The 15,334-nt window shown below is 37.0% G+C and overlaps 1 protein-coding gene across 3 annotated transcripts; it reads left to right on the top strand.

Annotated features, from left to right (window-relative positions):
- The first annotated feature begins 231 nt into the window (after positions 1 to 231).
- cbx5 (chromobox homolog 5 (HP1 alpha homolog, Drosophila)) lies at positions 232 to 9,986 on the top strand. Of its 3 annotated transcripts, XM_051879392.1 has the most exons (6): positions 241 to 444; positions 1,581 to 1,654; positions 3,978 to 4,192; positions 5,158 to 5,389; positions 5,630 to 5,730; positions 8,279 to 9,986. In XM_051879392.1, the coding sequence occupies exons 3-6, from the start codon at positions 4,053 to 4,055 to the stop codon at positions 8,418 to 8,420; spliced, it is 615 nt and encodes a 204-aa protein (XP_051735352.1). In that variant the 5' UTR covers positions 241 to 444; positions 1,581 to 1,654; positions 3,978 to 4,052; the 3' UTR covers positions 8,421 to 9,986. The 3 variants fall into 3 exon arrangements, with proteins under 3 accessions (XP_051735351.1, XP_051735353.1, XP_051735352.1); XM_051879391.1 differs by lacking the exon at positions 3,978 to 4,192 and having other exon boundaries at positions 232 to 444; XM_051879393.1 differs by lacking the exon at positions 1,581 to 1,654 and having other exon boundaries at positions 239 to 444.
- The last annotated feature ends 5,348 nt before the right edge of the window (positions 9,987 to 15,334 follow it).

Below are 15,334 nucleotides of genomic sequence, written 5' to 3'. Positions count from 1 at the left end.
TTTCTAAATAATAATAATAATAATAAGTATTATTATTATTATAAAAAACAGTAAGCTTTTTTTAAATAATAAAAAACACGTTATTTAATAATTTACAAGTTATAATTTCATTCATATAGCTTCGATATCACTTTTCACCCTTTATTAGACACTCATGCCTCTCATCGAAAATATGTTTTTTTTTTCTAAAAAGGTTTAATTAAATATAATTTAAAAAAGATAAGAAACATTCAGCAAAGCCTGTGCGACGCGTGCGCATCCCATTGTATGCGCGTGAGGCTGTTTTTGGCGCGAGAGCGTCTAGCTCATGCGCATGCTGATTGGCTGGATTTGCCACTGGACGGATGCATGCGCGAGAGGCAGCAAACTCCTGTGTGCAGGGAAAAAGCCGCCGCCTCAGCCTCATTATCCAACACGAATAGGAAAACATCGAAAAATATCTCAGTAAGTATAAAATAATCATTCACATTAACGTGAGAATATGTTGTTGTAGATACTCATTGCACTGGAAAAGATTTGCGCCGTCGCTGTTACGTTTAAACATGATAAGATCAGGTGAAATCTGTTCAGCTCGGCCCGCGCTGTTGCTAAGCAAAGGCTCAGTGTGTTAGCGCACACGACGATAACATTCAAATAAATGCGAAAAAGCGCGTGAATGCTTTGCTTGTAGCGTTTAGACGCCGAGAACCAAATAAAGTAGTGTGTATGCTAATTGAGCTAAATTAGCCTGCTTTCATGTGCGACTGGGCATCGTTTGAGCCTTGTTTTTTGTTTTTGCAGGCATTGGCTCGTTGAGCTATCTTATAGTTCTATGTAAACAAACATCACACCAGCAAACGCATGGAATTATTTCTCAGGCATGTTGTTTTATATCATTGTCTTTGTTTTGTTGCTTTTGCAGAATGAGCTTATAGCGAGGCAAAGCAGTAGTAATCAATGGGAGTTCTGTAGCTATATGTTAGCAGTGCAGCTAGCACTGCATTTAAATCCGATATTGTTTATGTTGTGTACTTTGAAACGCATGCATTGGAAGCTAGCATATGATGAGATGTGAAATCATGAAAACGTGAGAGCTGTGTAGGGCTGCTCAGTGTTTCACATTGCTTAACCTTGCTCGTTAAAATCCTTCATGACATGAAGATAAGAACACATGGCTGGTTTATCGCAATTCTACTGCAAGGTTGGTTAAATATGCGTCTTGGTAAATTAATATGGGAACTGTATCCCAATCCACCAATATAATTGCAGAGTTTAATATAAAGTGTTCAGACAGCATGTACTGCTGTTCCTTTAGCTTTGACAACAGTGTGTGCACCAATATATTTTTCGCCTTTTATTGACTAATCATTGTTTACTAAAATGTATTATTATACATTTAATCCTTAAATGATATTGTAGCTTTTCAAATCAAGTGCATTTGCATATTTCTAAAGAGGTCTGTAGATTTTTTTTTTATTATATGAGTGGGTGTGTTTCACTTTAAAATCAAAGTTTTGTACACTTTTTTTTTTTTTTTTTTTTTTTTTACATTTTGGTTCTATTTAAATGCAGATATGTTTCAATGAACTTTATTTGCTTAGGGGAGCTCTGAATGCTGTGATCAAGAATCATCTCTGCATTTTAAGAGGTCACACCCTACAACAGAGCACTGTAGGTGAGTGCACAAAAACAAATACTGACTTTTGTCATTGCAGTTAAGGTAACAAAAGTTCAACCTCCTCTTAAGATTTTGATTATTCTGCCCACCCTTTGTTATGATCACGTTATGAGTCATTTTAGTTCACGATATAGTTATTTTTGCTGGGAAAAGAATTTTCACAATATACACAATAGTCAGTACTAATACTATATAATGTAGTTGATGCTTATACTAAAGAAATTTCTTGTAAACATTGTTCTGTGTTCTTGGGCAATTATTAAAAAAAAACAGTAATAACATAACTCACAAATTACAAGTAATAGTACAAGTAAAGACTAAGTTTTTCTATGGAGTCTTAACATCACTATCAAGCATGCTTTTCAAGCATCCATAAATTAAGTAGAATTATCAAATATATAATAAATCACTAGCGTAGTCTTCAGCGTATGAATTAGATGTAGTACATTAATATTTACTAAAGTTATATAGCCCGAAGCTGAGTTTTCTATTTCTTGTCAATGTTGTTTGATTAATAGTAATTGAAGAAAGAAGATTAATGTCTGCACACTGAGATTACGGCTCCAACAACATTTATTAATAAACAGTGCATCATTTCGACCAGTCAGGTCTTCTTCAGGCACAATCTTTTTACAAAGTTTGTGCCTGATGAAGACCTGACTTGTCGAAACGTTATGCTGTTTATTAATAAGTGTTTTTGGAGCTGTAATCTCAGTGTGCGGACATTACTCTTCTTTCTTCACTGATTATTTTTTTTTTGTCCTGAACCTGAGCCCTATTAGGGTTTTGGATGTGCATACTTTTTTTGTATTTTTGATTCTTAATTAATAGTAATGACATAATAGGCAGCAGCAGATTTATTAGATATTTATACAGTGTCCTATCCAGATGCTCTGCCAACAAGCGACGATTCAGTTTTAGAAACAGTTTCTATTTCTGCAGAGTCTCGGCTGGTACAGCAAAGTACGGCTGGGACAATACATTGAATCAGAATCGCTCCAGATTCTTCGTATCGCGATGCTCTCTCGAATCGATTCTGAGCTTAGTTTTTAAACCGCAGATGGCACTACTATACGTGCTTCAGAAACATTCGTACACTGCCTGCTTCCAGTGCCTTTACACACCACTTAAACCTAAAATAATCATTCATAAAGTTCGAATTACAAATCTCGCATCATAAAAGCATTCTGAGCCGAGGTGCAAGTATATTTAACCACTTACACACACGAGCGCTGTCCAGCAGTCTTCTTCGTGAGCGTTTGAGAGTGTGCGGTTAAAACTAAGCTCAGAATCAATTAGAGAGAGAAAATATCAGGACTGATCCAGATTCATTGTATCGATCGAGAATCGACGTATCGTCCCAGCCCTAATACAAAGTATAACAATGCTAATCTCAGGTACTGTTTATGTGCTTTATTTAATGTTAAAAGCATCTTATGTGAGTTTGAATATCATTTTGTTTGCCGTAGATAGCCATACACAAAGCAACAATGGATAATTTACCTTAGATCTTGAAAATAAAATAAAGTAAGAACTTTCAAACTGTCAACTCAGGGTGAGCAAACAAGTGTATTCTGTGATGAAGATTGTTTTAGTCACTCAGTATGTGTTTTTAATAATGTTAAAATGGTGTAAAATATTTATGAATTTATGTACTTGTCGGTTTCATTGTGAGTACAGTGTGCCTGCAGAGAGTGATCCTCCTACACGCTACTCTGATTGGCTGTGAGTTTCATTAACTTACCATTGTCCGTTTCGATGCTATTTCTGTATTTGTGGGAGTAGGTAGGAGCGTAGATCCATACTTAACAAATTCCGGAATGACGCTGAAGTTTGAAATGCCCCGGGTAACCCCTTATTGGTCAGATGCCATGGTGTCACTATACGTGACGTAGACTGATATCCGTTGATTGGCTGGGAGAAATCCATGTGCTTATACGAGCTCACAGAGAGGCATGTAAATGCCATTGTGAATGTTCGATTAAGTTACCAAATATGGTTCTTTGAAGTGAATTTGTTGTGTCTGGTGTGGATTGCTTGTCGCTGGAATCTTATCACTTTGCGTCTGGTTAGGACACGGTGTTACACTGTAAAACCTAATGCACAGATTATTTTGACATCAGATGTTTTTTTTTCCCATATGTTCACTTATAAGACTTAATGGGTTTACATTATTTTCTGACAAGGTGATTATTTTGATCAAAATTTGCAGTGTTTATGTTTACACCTAAACAGTCAAATATGAGAACTCTTTCCAGAGTTTTATTCTTTGTAATCTTTTATGGTTTACTCATAATCTTACTCTTACTCTTTTTTTCAGTTGACCACTTTCCTCCCCAGACCAGGGAGCCACACAGGTCACATTAGCTCATAGGAAAAACTTTTAGAATCAGCCATGGGAAAGAAGAACCAGAACCGTGAAGATGATGAGGCTGCTTCCTCAGATGAGGAAGAGTATGTAGTGGAGAAGGTTTTGGACAGGAGAGTTGTGAAGGGCCGTGTGGAATATTTCCTCAAGTGGAAAGGCTTTACAGAGTAAGTCTTCATTGCCCTTTACAATAATCTGAAGGCCCAGATATACTCATGGTGAAGTCGAAATACGTGACACTTATACCGTCATTCAAGGTCAAGAAAGGTAGTAAAGACACTGTTAAAATAGTCAACGTGTCTACAGTGGTTCAACCTTAATGTTATGAAGTGACGAGAATACTTTTTCAGCTTATTCAACAATTTCTTCTCTTCCGTGTCAGTCTCTGACACTGTTCATGTTGTAAACGTAGTGCAGCGCCTCCGGGTTCTACGTCAGAATGCCAACTTATTATTAGCCTGCTCCTGTGTCAGCATCACACGTATGCGTCGTGGTGCTCACGTGAACCGCGTCAGAGACTGACACAGAAAAAAAAAATTGTTGAATAAAGTCTGGGTTTTTTTTTTTTTTTTTTTGTGCACACACAAAGTATTTTCGTCGCTTCATAACATTAAGGTTGAACCACTGTTGTCACACGGACTATTTTAACGATGTCTTTCTGGGTTATAACGTTGCTGTCTATGGGGGGTCAGAAAGCTCTCGGATTTCATCAAAAATATCTTATTTTGTTTTCCGAAGATGAACGAAGGTCTTACGGTTTTGGAACGACATGAGGGAGAGTAATTAATGACAGAAATTTTCATTTTTGGGTGAACTAACCCTTTAGGGGTGTCTAATAGGGCAATAGTTGTTTTCACTGTTTTCACATCTCAGAACGATGTGGGGTGTGTTACTGCATGTAAAAGTCTTAAAGCACATGAAATGAATGAAACGCATCAGTAGTTTTTACACTGAGATGCAGTGGACCTGTCTAAATTCTAAAACAAACCATTTAAGAAATTAGCTTAGAGAACACTCAATTCTTGGCAATTTTGTAATGGTGTGTGAACTTCCTGTTAGCATATCTCATGCACACATGATATGAGGAAATCCAGTGTTCTTAATTCATCCTTAATCGTGCATTGTCTTGCAGCAAACACAACACATGGGAACCAGAGAAGAACCTGGACTGTCCAGAGCTTATCGCAGAGTTCATGAAGACCTATAAAAAGGGAAGCAGTGGAAGCACACCCAGCAGCAAGCCCTCCAGCACAGGCTCTTCTTCGGCCCGTCCCAAAGACAGTAGCGGCAGCAGCAGCACAAGCAAGAGGAAAAACTCAGAAGAAGAGAACGGGAGTGGCAGCAAACCCAAAAAGAAAAAGGAGGTACGGGCTTAACAAACGTTTAAGAGCCCATACTCAAGCTTCATTTGCATGTAATTACCATGCAATATCTATCTTGATAATGCAAATATATCCCCGAAATTAATTGTAAAATATGTTTCTTAAATCATTACTTGCTTTAAGTGATGTTGTGGTGGCCAGTGTATTTAACGAGGTGGTGTAAAAATAAGACATAGTTTGAGTAATTTTAGGGTTTTTGATCATCATCTTTGTTCTTCTTAGGATGAGATTCTTGTAGCAAGAGGGTTTGAGCGAGGCCTGGAGCCTGAGAAGATTATTGGAGCAACAGACTCTTGTGGAGACCTTATGTTCCTTATGAAGTGGTGAGCAATTTATTTCAATGAAACTGTCCTTGTCAGAGCTTAGAAACAAAAAGCCACAAATCTGACCATAGTCTAGTTAAACAGGGTTTTTAAAAGACCATACAAAAATGGTCTTCAGGGTGGCGGACGAACATGGTCATCCACACACAGTTCAAAGTACCCTACTCATGTGAACTCTGAGCCCAGTACTGAATAATAAATTCAAAATAAATGCAAAGAAACAGTTTGTAATATTAACTTATTATTAAGGTAATATTACAAACCGTTATGTTAACTTAATATTAAAGGGATAATATTAACCTATGTATTTATGAAATAAAAAATAACCACTGTCAGGACATCATCACACAAAGTGCTTAAAACTAGTTTATATTTTAAAATCTGTAAATTTATATGTAAAAAGTCACTGAGTGGCTGCTTTGAAAAGTTATAAAGAACAACAAAGTTTAGATAGAAAAAGTGGCAGGTCTGTTATTTTGCATTTACACTCCAAGACTCAATGCACAGATCATTTGACATACAGTATCAGATTTTATTGTTCTGTCCATTGCTATGGTTCTCAGTCAATTGTGCATATAAATATGGTTGTCAATCCAGAAACTTTGCAATGTGTTGTTAGCAGCATGAAATTATATATAAATTATATACAGAAAGTGAGCAAAGATCGCTGCCATTATAATCACTGATGCTGTCAATTACTTCAATTCAAAATGAGGTACACAAAGTTGCACTCTTGCGGAAAGTTCGGCCTTTGCTTTGACACGCTCAACAGATATGTCTGTGATTGGTTACATCTCAACGCTGCAAAAACACATTTTAAAGCAGCCGGCTATCAGCGGGTACCGGTACTGCAGAACTGCAGTTATCTAATTAAATTAAATTTGGCAGGACAAAGATTCATTTTGGCTGCCGCTAAATATTTTAAATGCAGGAAAAACCCTGTTAACTTGAATTCAGAACTGCTAAGTATTCAGCATTTAAATATGATTTAAATCTAATCACAAGTGGTCTCGATATGCATGTTAATGACAGGAATGTCTCTCGCCTGACCAATTGTGATTGGATCACCTGAGATGGATGTTAGGACAATAGTGTCAATGGCTACATTTACACCTGGTATTATGTCTAATTTCATGCAAACTGCCCTGTTATTGTTTCTTTGTCTGAACTTTGCTCACATTCACACTCCTGCCCTGTGTGAAGAACCACCTATTTACACCTGGAAATTTGAATCCCATCATTGTAGTCTCTGCTCAGCATTTATTTATATTTGACTTGTTACAGTTTATTTCTATTTTTTATTCTTTTTCAAATATAATTGGAGTTCCTGACTGGTACACTAACTGTGAAGGCTATATTTAACTTGGCATACATGACAAATGATCACACATTAACAGACTACAGAAGTTATACAAACGATAGCTGCTTTTCTGCCGGTTTGTAATCATGCCATGCCAAACAAACCGTTCCTTACCAATCTTAGAACCGTTCGGCCCGACGGTGGAAAAGCGGCTACTGAGTCCAAAAACGTATTCCTTTTATGATCTCGCTTCATAGATTGAGGCAGAAAATACAGTGTTTATTGCACATGTAGCCTTTTGCATTATATAGCATGCATGATAAACCATATGTTATCCTACTTGTCTTGCCTAAATGTTTCATTGGTCTAAAGCTACTAGCTGTACACTAGCCTAATAAAATAGAGAATTAAAGTGCATAGTTATGTAATAAATGATGAAAATCTGTATTTTTGCATATTTCTGTGTTCACTGCTTTCACCAATTTGTAAATGACTATCTCTGTAACATTTCTAATATAAAGCTGTGGTCAAATATGATGCATGGCTTCTGTGGGTCCTTAAAAAGTCTTAATTCAGTTTGATTGAATTTATTGAATTTTTGATTAATTTAACACATTCAATATATAGATTTTACTAGTATCGGCACAATAATCTTATTGCCTTTTTTTTGAACACATTATTATATCAGCAAATTCTAGTAATTTGTGTATATTGATACATTTACTACATAAACTAATTTCAATACTGAATAAAACGTGTATTTTAAACTTGCAGTTACCCTGTTAAAGTTGAATGTGCCCCAGCCTGTTTAAGTAAAAGAACCTGAGTGATGTGATTTGAGATTGTATTGAGCATGTTTGCTCTATCGACTTTATCGACAGAATTTTATTTGCACAGGTTTTAAAAAAGGTCTTAACGTCCTAAATCTGTTTTTTTTTTTTTTTTTTTTTTTTTTTTTTATGACAGTATGCAGTGAATGTAAACAAAATCATTGCTCTAGTATCTGGAGGTTAGCCAGTCATGAGGTCTTTACTTCCAGACATCTTTATACACAGGTGTTTAATTCTGTTTAAGCTCTCCTAAATGAATTTGATGCAACAAGCTTTGACTTACAAGTGTATTTAAGAATTTTAATGTGATTTTCAGTGATTTATTATTTTTTTTTAATTAGAACTAATTTTCTAATTACAATTCAGTGCAGGATGATGTATAACCTTAATGCAAATTTTTGCTGATGTCCCACCACAGGAAGGACTCTGATGAGGCAGACCTTGTGCTTGCAAAGGAAGCCAATCACAAGTGCCCACAGATCGTCATTGCCTTCTACGAGGAGCGTCTGACCTGGCATGAAGACGGCGATAAGAAGGAAAAGAGTGCCACGGCAGTTTAAATGGCATAAGGGGGAGGAAAGACAGAGTCCTCCAAACCTTGTGCCCTTTGTCGCACCGGTGACACTCTCATAGCCAACTTTTAACGGACCATTTAGAAAAAGAAACAGCCAGCGAGTAATGGAGGTTACTGCCCACTTTGACAACCTCTGTCCACCCTTCATGAAACAGCATCACTCACCAGACAAAAACCGAAAGGCCATGGCGAACTGTGGCTGCAGCAGAGAGCGGTGGAATGCGATCTCTTTTCTCTTACTCTCTCTGATCTTCCTTCTGTTTTGTCATTATTTGTGTATTTGTGCCCCTACAACTATGTTCTTATGATGTGTTGTGTGCTAGTGTAGATGTGAAACGATGAAAACCCATACATGCCAACCTTGAAACTTTATGATTTCGTAGTATTGCTGACATGACTGAAAAAAAAAAAACGGTTGAGGTTCAGCGTTCATCTGTAACGCTGGATAAAGGGTTATTCCAATCAGGTAGAAAGAATTTTGCTGTATCACAATTTTTTTACTGTAATAATGACCCATGTGGGGTAAAATCCTGTGATTTATTTTATTTTTTTATTCTTTTTTTGGCTTCTAATTGTCAGTAAAGCCACATAACAGAACTTTACCTTATGATTACTTGCCCAGATTAAAATTAGGACAATTAGTTATTGGCTTTTTTTTTTTTTTTTTTTTTTACTTTCTCCATCTAACATCTGTGCAAAAATTATATAACTCTTCTAGTGTCAAAATTGGCCCTTTTTAACCATTCTTAATCTTTAAACGTATCACTCTTGCTTGTTGGAGGGCAGACAATCGTCATCATGTGAGTGTGAAATGGGACATTTTTATCAGTTTCCACACACTTTTTTTTTCCTTTATTCATTTTGCTCCACAAGTCTAACTGATATACTCCCTCTTGTGGCTGATTTTGGTGAACACATTCCCTGTTTGACCTCATGAACTCAGCTGTCCTCATTCACGTGGTAGATTAAATATATATATCGGGTTCTTATTACTTTTTTAACCTAGAGTTGACTCAATAAAATGGTGTTTATCAAGGTCACGTGACTACACTGGAGTTTTGTGCTCTGTAGTGCTTTTTTTTTGTTCTTTTACAGAGCCACTGAACAAAGCTATTTACATTGACAGCCTTTGAGATCATTTACAACAGGAAAAGTGTTTTATTTTAAAAGTATGGACACAGTCCACTGGCAATAGAATAGTGGGAAAGGTTTTGTTTGCGATGGAGTTGTTTGTAATGGGGGGAAAAGGTTTTAAACATTTAAACAGGGTTGAACATGTAGTTACTTTTTTTTTGGTATGGTTTTTGTTGGATTGCAAAAAGACCATCCTTGCCATGATCATTTCCACAGATGAATCAGTTTTTGCAGTTGTTTTTAAAATGTGCAACAATAGATGTCTTTTTCTATGTTATGTGCACAGCCTTTTTTTAATGTCATGTACCAAATTGTAGTAAATCTAGTTTTCAACACTAACCGTTGAACGTTTTTGGAAACCCTAAACCCTGGCTTTTTGACTCAAAGTCATACTAAATAAATTTCATTGTAGTGCTGATATTATGCAAGTTTCACTATATGCAATGTTTGTGGAAAAACCCAATTTAAACCATTTATTTTAACCAATGAGATATGCAACATCCCATTTAGTTCAGTTGTCATTGCAGTTACAAGTTTGATCTGTAAAGCAGTGCTGATGTTTACCAGCAGATGTCATAATGGAGCAACTCTTGCCTGTTTGTTTCTACTGATTAAAAAACAGTTTGCGTAGTGATTCTAAAGGAATAATAGCATGTTAAAATCTAGAAGATTAAGGATTCTTAGGCATATTTGAACTTTAAATGCTTTTCATCCTAATTCAAATGAAATATTTGGCTTATGAACGCATTGTATTCATACATCATTCATTGTATTCAATGAGCTCATATCTACTTTTCTCTATTTTGACCTAGTTTTGATGTGGTTTAATGACAATTTCAGTAATATTCACTCAGTTTCATGCAACTTCCCCATGCGAAACATTACAATTCCCCCCCGTAATGCTCAGTTTCACAGATATTCTATCGCAGTTATGTCTTTCAGATGACGGTATGCTGTTGCATAGGCATTAGCCCTGCCCTTCAGATTTTAGCCTCATTATATAGACTTCCAGTTCAGCCTCTTCCTTTTGTATCTCTAGACATTTGGACTATTGTGAATGTGACTTGTAGCTCCTTCATGGCCTCAGCTCCACACAGTCCAGAGTTGAGGAGAGGTGGCGTCTGAGCCGGAACCCCTCCCTTTAATACCGTTTTCTCGACTACCTCAGTGGCAGTGGAATTTTCCAAAGGGGAAAAGGGGAAGCGGTTCAGCTCTGAAATGGAATGCAGAGGTCACTAGTAAATTTTAAGCCCCGGGGAGCAGAAGTCTCAGTAGATAGCTGAGAGGCTGCATTTATGCTTTATGGAGCGCTGGAGAGCTGTCACACTCGCTCTGCTCCACCAGGACTCGAGGAATGTAAGATCAGGAGAGGCGAAGTAACGAAATATGACAAAATACACCTAAAAACCCGTTCACAACATATCTAATATCGTGAACCAACGCACGATACAGTTCTGTTTATTCCAATCGCGTGCTGCAGTTTTGTCGTCTGCTGATTTAAATGTTCGAGCGCCTTTACAGCAAGATGGATTCTGATTGGCTGTCAATGTTTTTATCGGTTGGAAAAAATCGTCCAGAAAGAAAGTGTTTCCAACGATATCGTTCCTCTGTGTCGTTATAGTTCACAGACTGTGATGACGCGTTTTAACGGTCATCAATAACATAAATCCTGCAAAGTTTTTTATATTTTCATTTTTTTTTTAAATGTATGTACATTTATAACACTATATTTAGTATTATATTACATTTGCATTAAATTACAAAAAAAATAGTTAACGCTGCTGTGAGGGTGTTTCTAATACAGCGGCTATGGGAGTGACGGTAATTTTACATCTTTCTCTCTTCTGACTGCTGTTATCAATCACTCTCTATTTTTTCCCTCTTTTTGAAAGTTTTGTAAACACTGTTATGGAGGTTTTCTTTTGCTATTTTTCACCAATGGAAACACAAAAAAATATATTTAATGTAGTCTCTCATTCACTGCTATAAACATTTACCCAACTACGATGACTTCCGCTTCTGAGAAACACGGAAATGTAAAAACTCACTCTATTTTTTTATTTTTTTATTTAGAATGTTTTTATTTATTTATTTTTAATAAACTTTATCATTATAGTAATGTGAATAGGAACAAAATACCATTGAAATGAATTAGTACATTTTGTGAGCAAGTTTAAATGGATAGTTTACCAAACAAATTTTGAAATGGGAACAAAATACTGTTGAAATGAATTAGTACATTTTGTGAGTGAGTTTAAATGGATAGTTTACCAAAAAAAAAAAAAAAAAAAAAATTAAATTCTATGCTCTCTTTAAAATAAAGGAGTTTTCGCAGTGATGCCATAGAAGAACCATTTTGGGTTCCCCAAAGAACCTTTTAGCTTAGTGTGAAGAACATTTAAAAAATCTGAACCTTTTTGCACTATAAAGAACCTTTTGTGCAATGGAAAGGTTCCATAGATGTTAAAGGTTCTTTGTGGAACCATAGATGTCATAAAGAGCCTATATTTTTAAGAGTGTAATCGAACCTGTATGACATACTTTCTTTTGTGAAACAAAGACATTTTGAAGAAAGGAAGTCATACAGGACATGAGGGTGAGTAAATGATGACAGAATATTCACTTTTGGAGAATTATCCCGTTAAAGTCATAATCCCCATGGTGAAACCCACAATGTTGAACTACGTGCAGGACGTTGGGGTTTGCCTTTCCTGAGCGACGTTTTTACCAATAAGCAAAGAGTGCACGCTTTGAATATGTTTGCTGAAGCGAAAAAGCCTGCAAGCAGCGAATAGAGTCTGTATGCAAGATTTCTGGGATGCATGTGGTCCGATGGGTTTTTCTGCACATAAGCTCAAATAGATGGCTGTCAAGGGGACCACTGAACAGCTGTGGTCGAGGGCTGGAGTTTGGGAGGGGAAGACTGCAGCAGTGTGTTCGATCCACACTGCACCACCATCCAAAACGCCTAAACGCACACACAAAGTGCACTCGAGCGCCGTAGCTTTCATTTGGATTCCTATAGGCCTCAGAAGTATGATATGAGACGTTATTCAAATCCCTTTCCGAACCTAAAAAACCTAAACGCACACAAAAGCGCCATTACACCATGATTCTGCTGAATTTTAGTGCGGTATAATGTGCGGCGTCATTAAGAACGCAAGGTCACGCCATTAGCAATGACCTTTCGAGACGCTTATCGCCCCTCTATTGGGTTGTTGTTCGAGCCGTGCATCGTGATGGCGCAGCAATGCTCTTTGGGCCTCGGTTGCGTTTAAAGCGCAGCAAAGCTTCGAGAAACAAAGCCCAACCTCTCCCCAGCAGCCCCCACTGTAGAGCGAGCAGTCTGGCGTTACGTCCAGTCCTCCTCCACCCCCATCTCTTCCCCTAGCCGGGGGAGTGAGAGAATTATGGCCGCCATAAAAGGCAGATAATGCATTGTTAACTAATTCTGTCTGCTCAGAGCTGATGTATCCACTGCTCTAAATCTCCATGCCTCCAATAAAATGCAAATGCTAATGCTCGCCCTCCACGAGCTGATATCATTTTTAACAGGCCGGAGGTAAAAGCCGAGATAGGGTGGGGCAGGGGACGACATAGACAGTGTGAGGTTTGCTATCCGGCAGGAGGAAGAAGATACAGCGTGGCGAGAAAGCCTATTAGAGCTGCGTTTAATAGCAAAGCTCTCTATGAACGCCCGATTCTGGTGCTGGAGCTTTTGGAGGCAGGGAGCTGAATGAGCACAGAGTAAATGTCAGTGTGTATTGCTCTATGAACTGATTCATGGGCTTTTTTAAATTAGCTTTGAGCAAATCATTACATTACTTTGTATGTATTATTTACAGCGCACTGCACGACGAGTTTCGGTATTGAAATATTACATCCCTTAAGGACATTCTAATTATAAAAATCTGGGCATCTAAATCATAAATATTCATTTTAATACTTTCATTAAGATTTGTGGTACATTTGGCTATGATCTGATAAATATATTTGCTTCATTTTATAATTCCATATATATATATATATATATATATATATATAATTAAATTGTGTTTACAGTCAAGATTTTGTTCTGTAATTAACAAAGATAGAAGATACTCGTTCCTGTGTTGCTCTGTAATCTACTGGGACTTCTAAATATTGATTCAGATCTATACTTCAATTACAAAATGGCAGTTTTCTGTCATTTGTTAATGACGGCTGATTTGTGTGCCTTCCACACATGCCGTGTTCTGTAATTAGACTGTAAATGAATTTTCACTGGGGACGCTAAAGATGAGAGAGAAAGAATAAAAGAGATAATGTCAAGCCGTTATTAGCTGAAAATGTTTATTTCAAGCTTTTAAACTGCATGGAATTATTCTTACACCAGAATTAAACTGGCCCTGCAATTACACATCCACATTTATATATTTATTTATATGATTTATGTAACGTCCATCTGCAAATGTGTTGCGGCTGACCTCCTCTAGCATAAAAATTGACCACTCTGCTGATATAGCCTCATCATAGTAGGCCAAATTCACTTCGAAATGTAGGTTTCAATTGCTTTACGCTTAGTAGTATTGCCCTGGTTTTCTCTGATGACTGTTATTTAATGCTTATATAAGCCTAAACTGATCACAGTGCAGTTGGAACTAACGGCACAGTTAATCTCAGTAACAGTCTGAGTTCTGGTCTGAAATTACACACTTGTGTGTATTCATCGTGTTGGAGGGAAGCAATTAAACACCTTTGAGTTGGCACACTGCTATCTAAATCGATTCTGAGCATGTAGATCAGTATAACTATACAAGTTATATCAAAATTCATTAACGTTTTGATTTAAAAAAGCCGAATTTTCAGCATCATTACTCCAGTTTTCAGTGTCACATGATCGTTCAGAAATCATTCTAATATGCTGATTTGCTGCTCAAGAAACATTTATTGTTATTATCAACAATGTTGGAGGTAATGCATTACAAGTAACTTGAGTTACGTAATCGGATTACTTTTTCAATTTACAACAAGTTACTTTTTCACATTTGTTGACTCACACCTCTCCTGTCCCCATGTTGAGAGAAATAAAGTGCAGAGGTGTTGTGTGTGCTGTGTGAACATGATAGTTATTGTAGTTCTAGACTAAATGTGAACATGCATTTACTCATCTCACTTGCACAAAAACATTCAGTATTCCTCAAAATGAATAAAAACAGTGAAATACAATCTCAGAATTTTAGGCAAACCTGTAATAATTAACTATATTAAATTACACAGATATACTTTGTATTTAATCTCACTTTATTAACTAATGTTTTTGCTGCTGACCTTCAATGATCTGATTTAACCATACTAACAAGCAAAAATTACTTTAGATTTAGAAATAAGAGTGATGAACGTCATTCTCCTGTATCCTATTCTTTAATTCTTTAATTAAGATTTCTTTGAGCTGCGCCCTCTACTGTTCAGGCGTAAATATGCATTTCCTTCAGCCTGACACCATGTCTACACCGGACACGAGCGATGCGACGTGTCAAAAGACAATAGAACCCATTATAATCAGTGATACTGTCTACACTGGATGTGGCGCGGCGCAACAACAAATTCCCGACAGTATATGGACTCCCTGTTCTATTTCTGACATAGTCCAAGTGCTTTGCAATGGTCGGTTTGTTGCGTTTAGTGTAGACAGCTTTTAGCCGTTGCGGCGTGGTGCAATGCGACAACGGTCGCGTCGGGTGTAGACACGGTGTGAGGCTTATTTATTTCACTTTTAGCGTGAAA

This window comes from Ctenopharyngodon idella, chromosome 22, assembly GCF_019924925.1.
Source record: "Ctenopharyngodon idella isolate HZGC_01 chromosome 22, HZGC01, whole genome shotgun sequence".
Lineage (NCBI taxonomy): Eukaryota > Metazoa > Chordata > Actinopteri > Cypriniformes > Xenocyprididae > Ctenopharyngodon > Ctenopharyngodon idella.
The sequence above is the reverse complement of the archived record's forward strand: the minus strand, read 5'-3'. Positions and strand labels throughout refer to the sequence as shown.

Excerpts from the sequence above, each read along its gene's own strand:
- cbx5 (XM_051879391.1), top strand. The coding sequence starts at position 268 with ATGCGCGTGAGGCTGTTTTTGGCGCGAGAGCGTCTAGCTCATGCGCAT. Across the intron at positions 1,655-5,157 it reads CCTACAACAGAGCACTGTAG|CAAACACAACACATGGGAAC; the intron begins GTGAGTGCACAA and ends ATTGTCTTGCAG. Across the intron at positions 5,731-8,278 it reads CTTATGTTCCTTATGAAGTG|GAAGGACTCTGATGAGGCAG; the intron begins GTGAGCAATTTA and ends GTCCCACCACAG.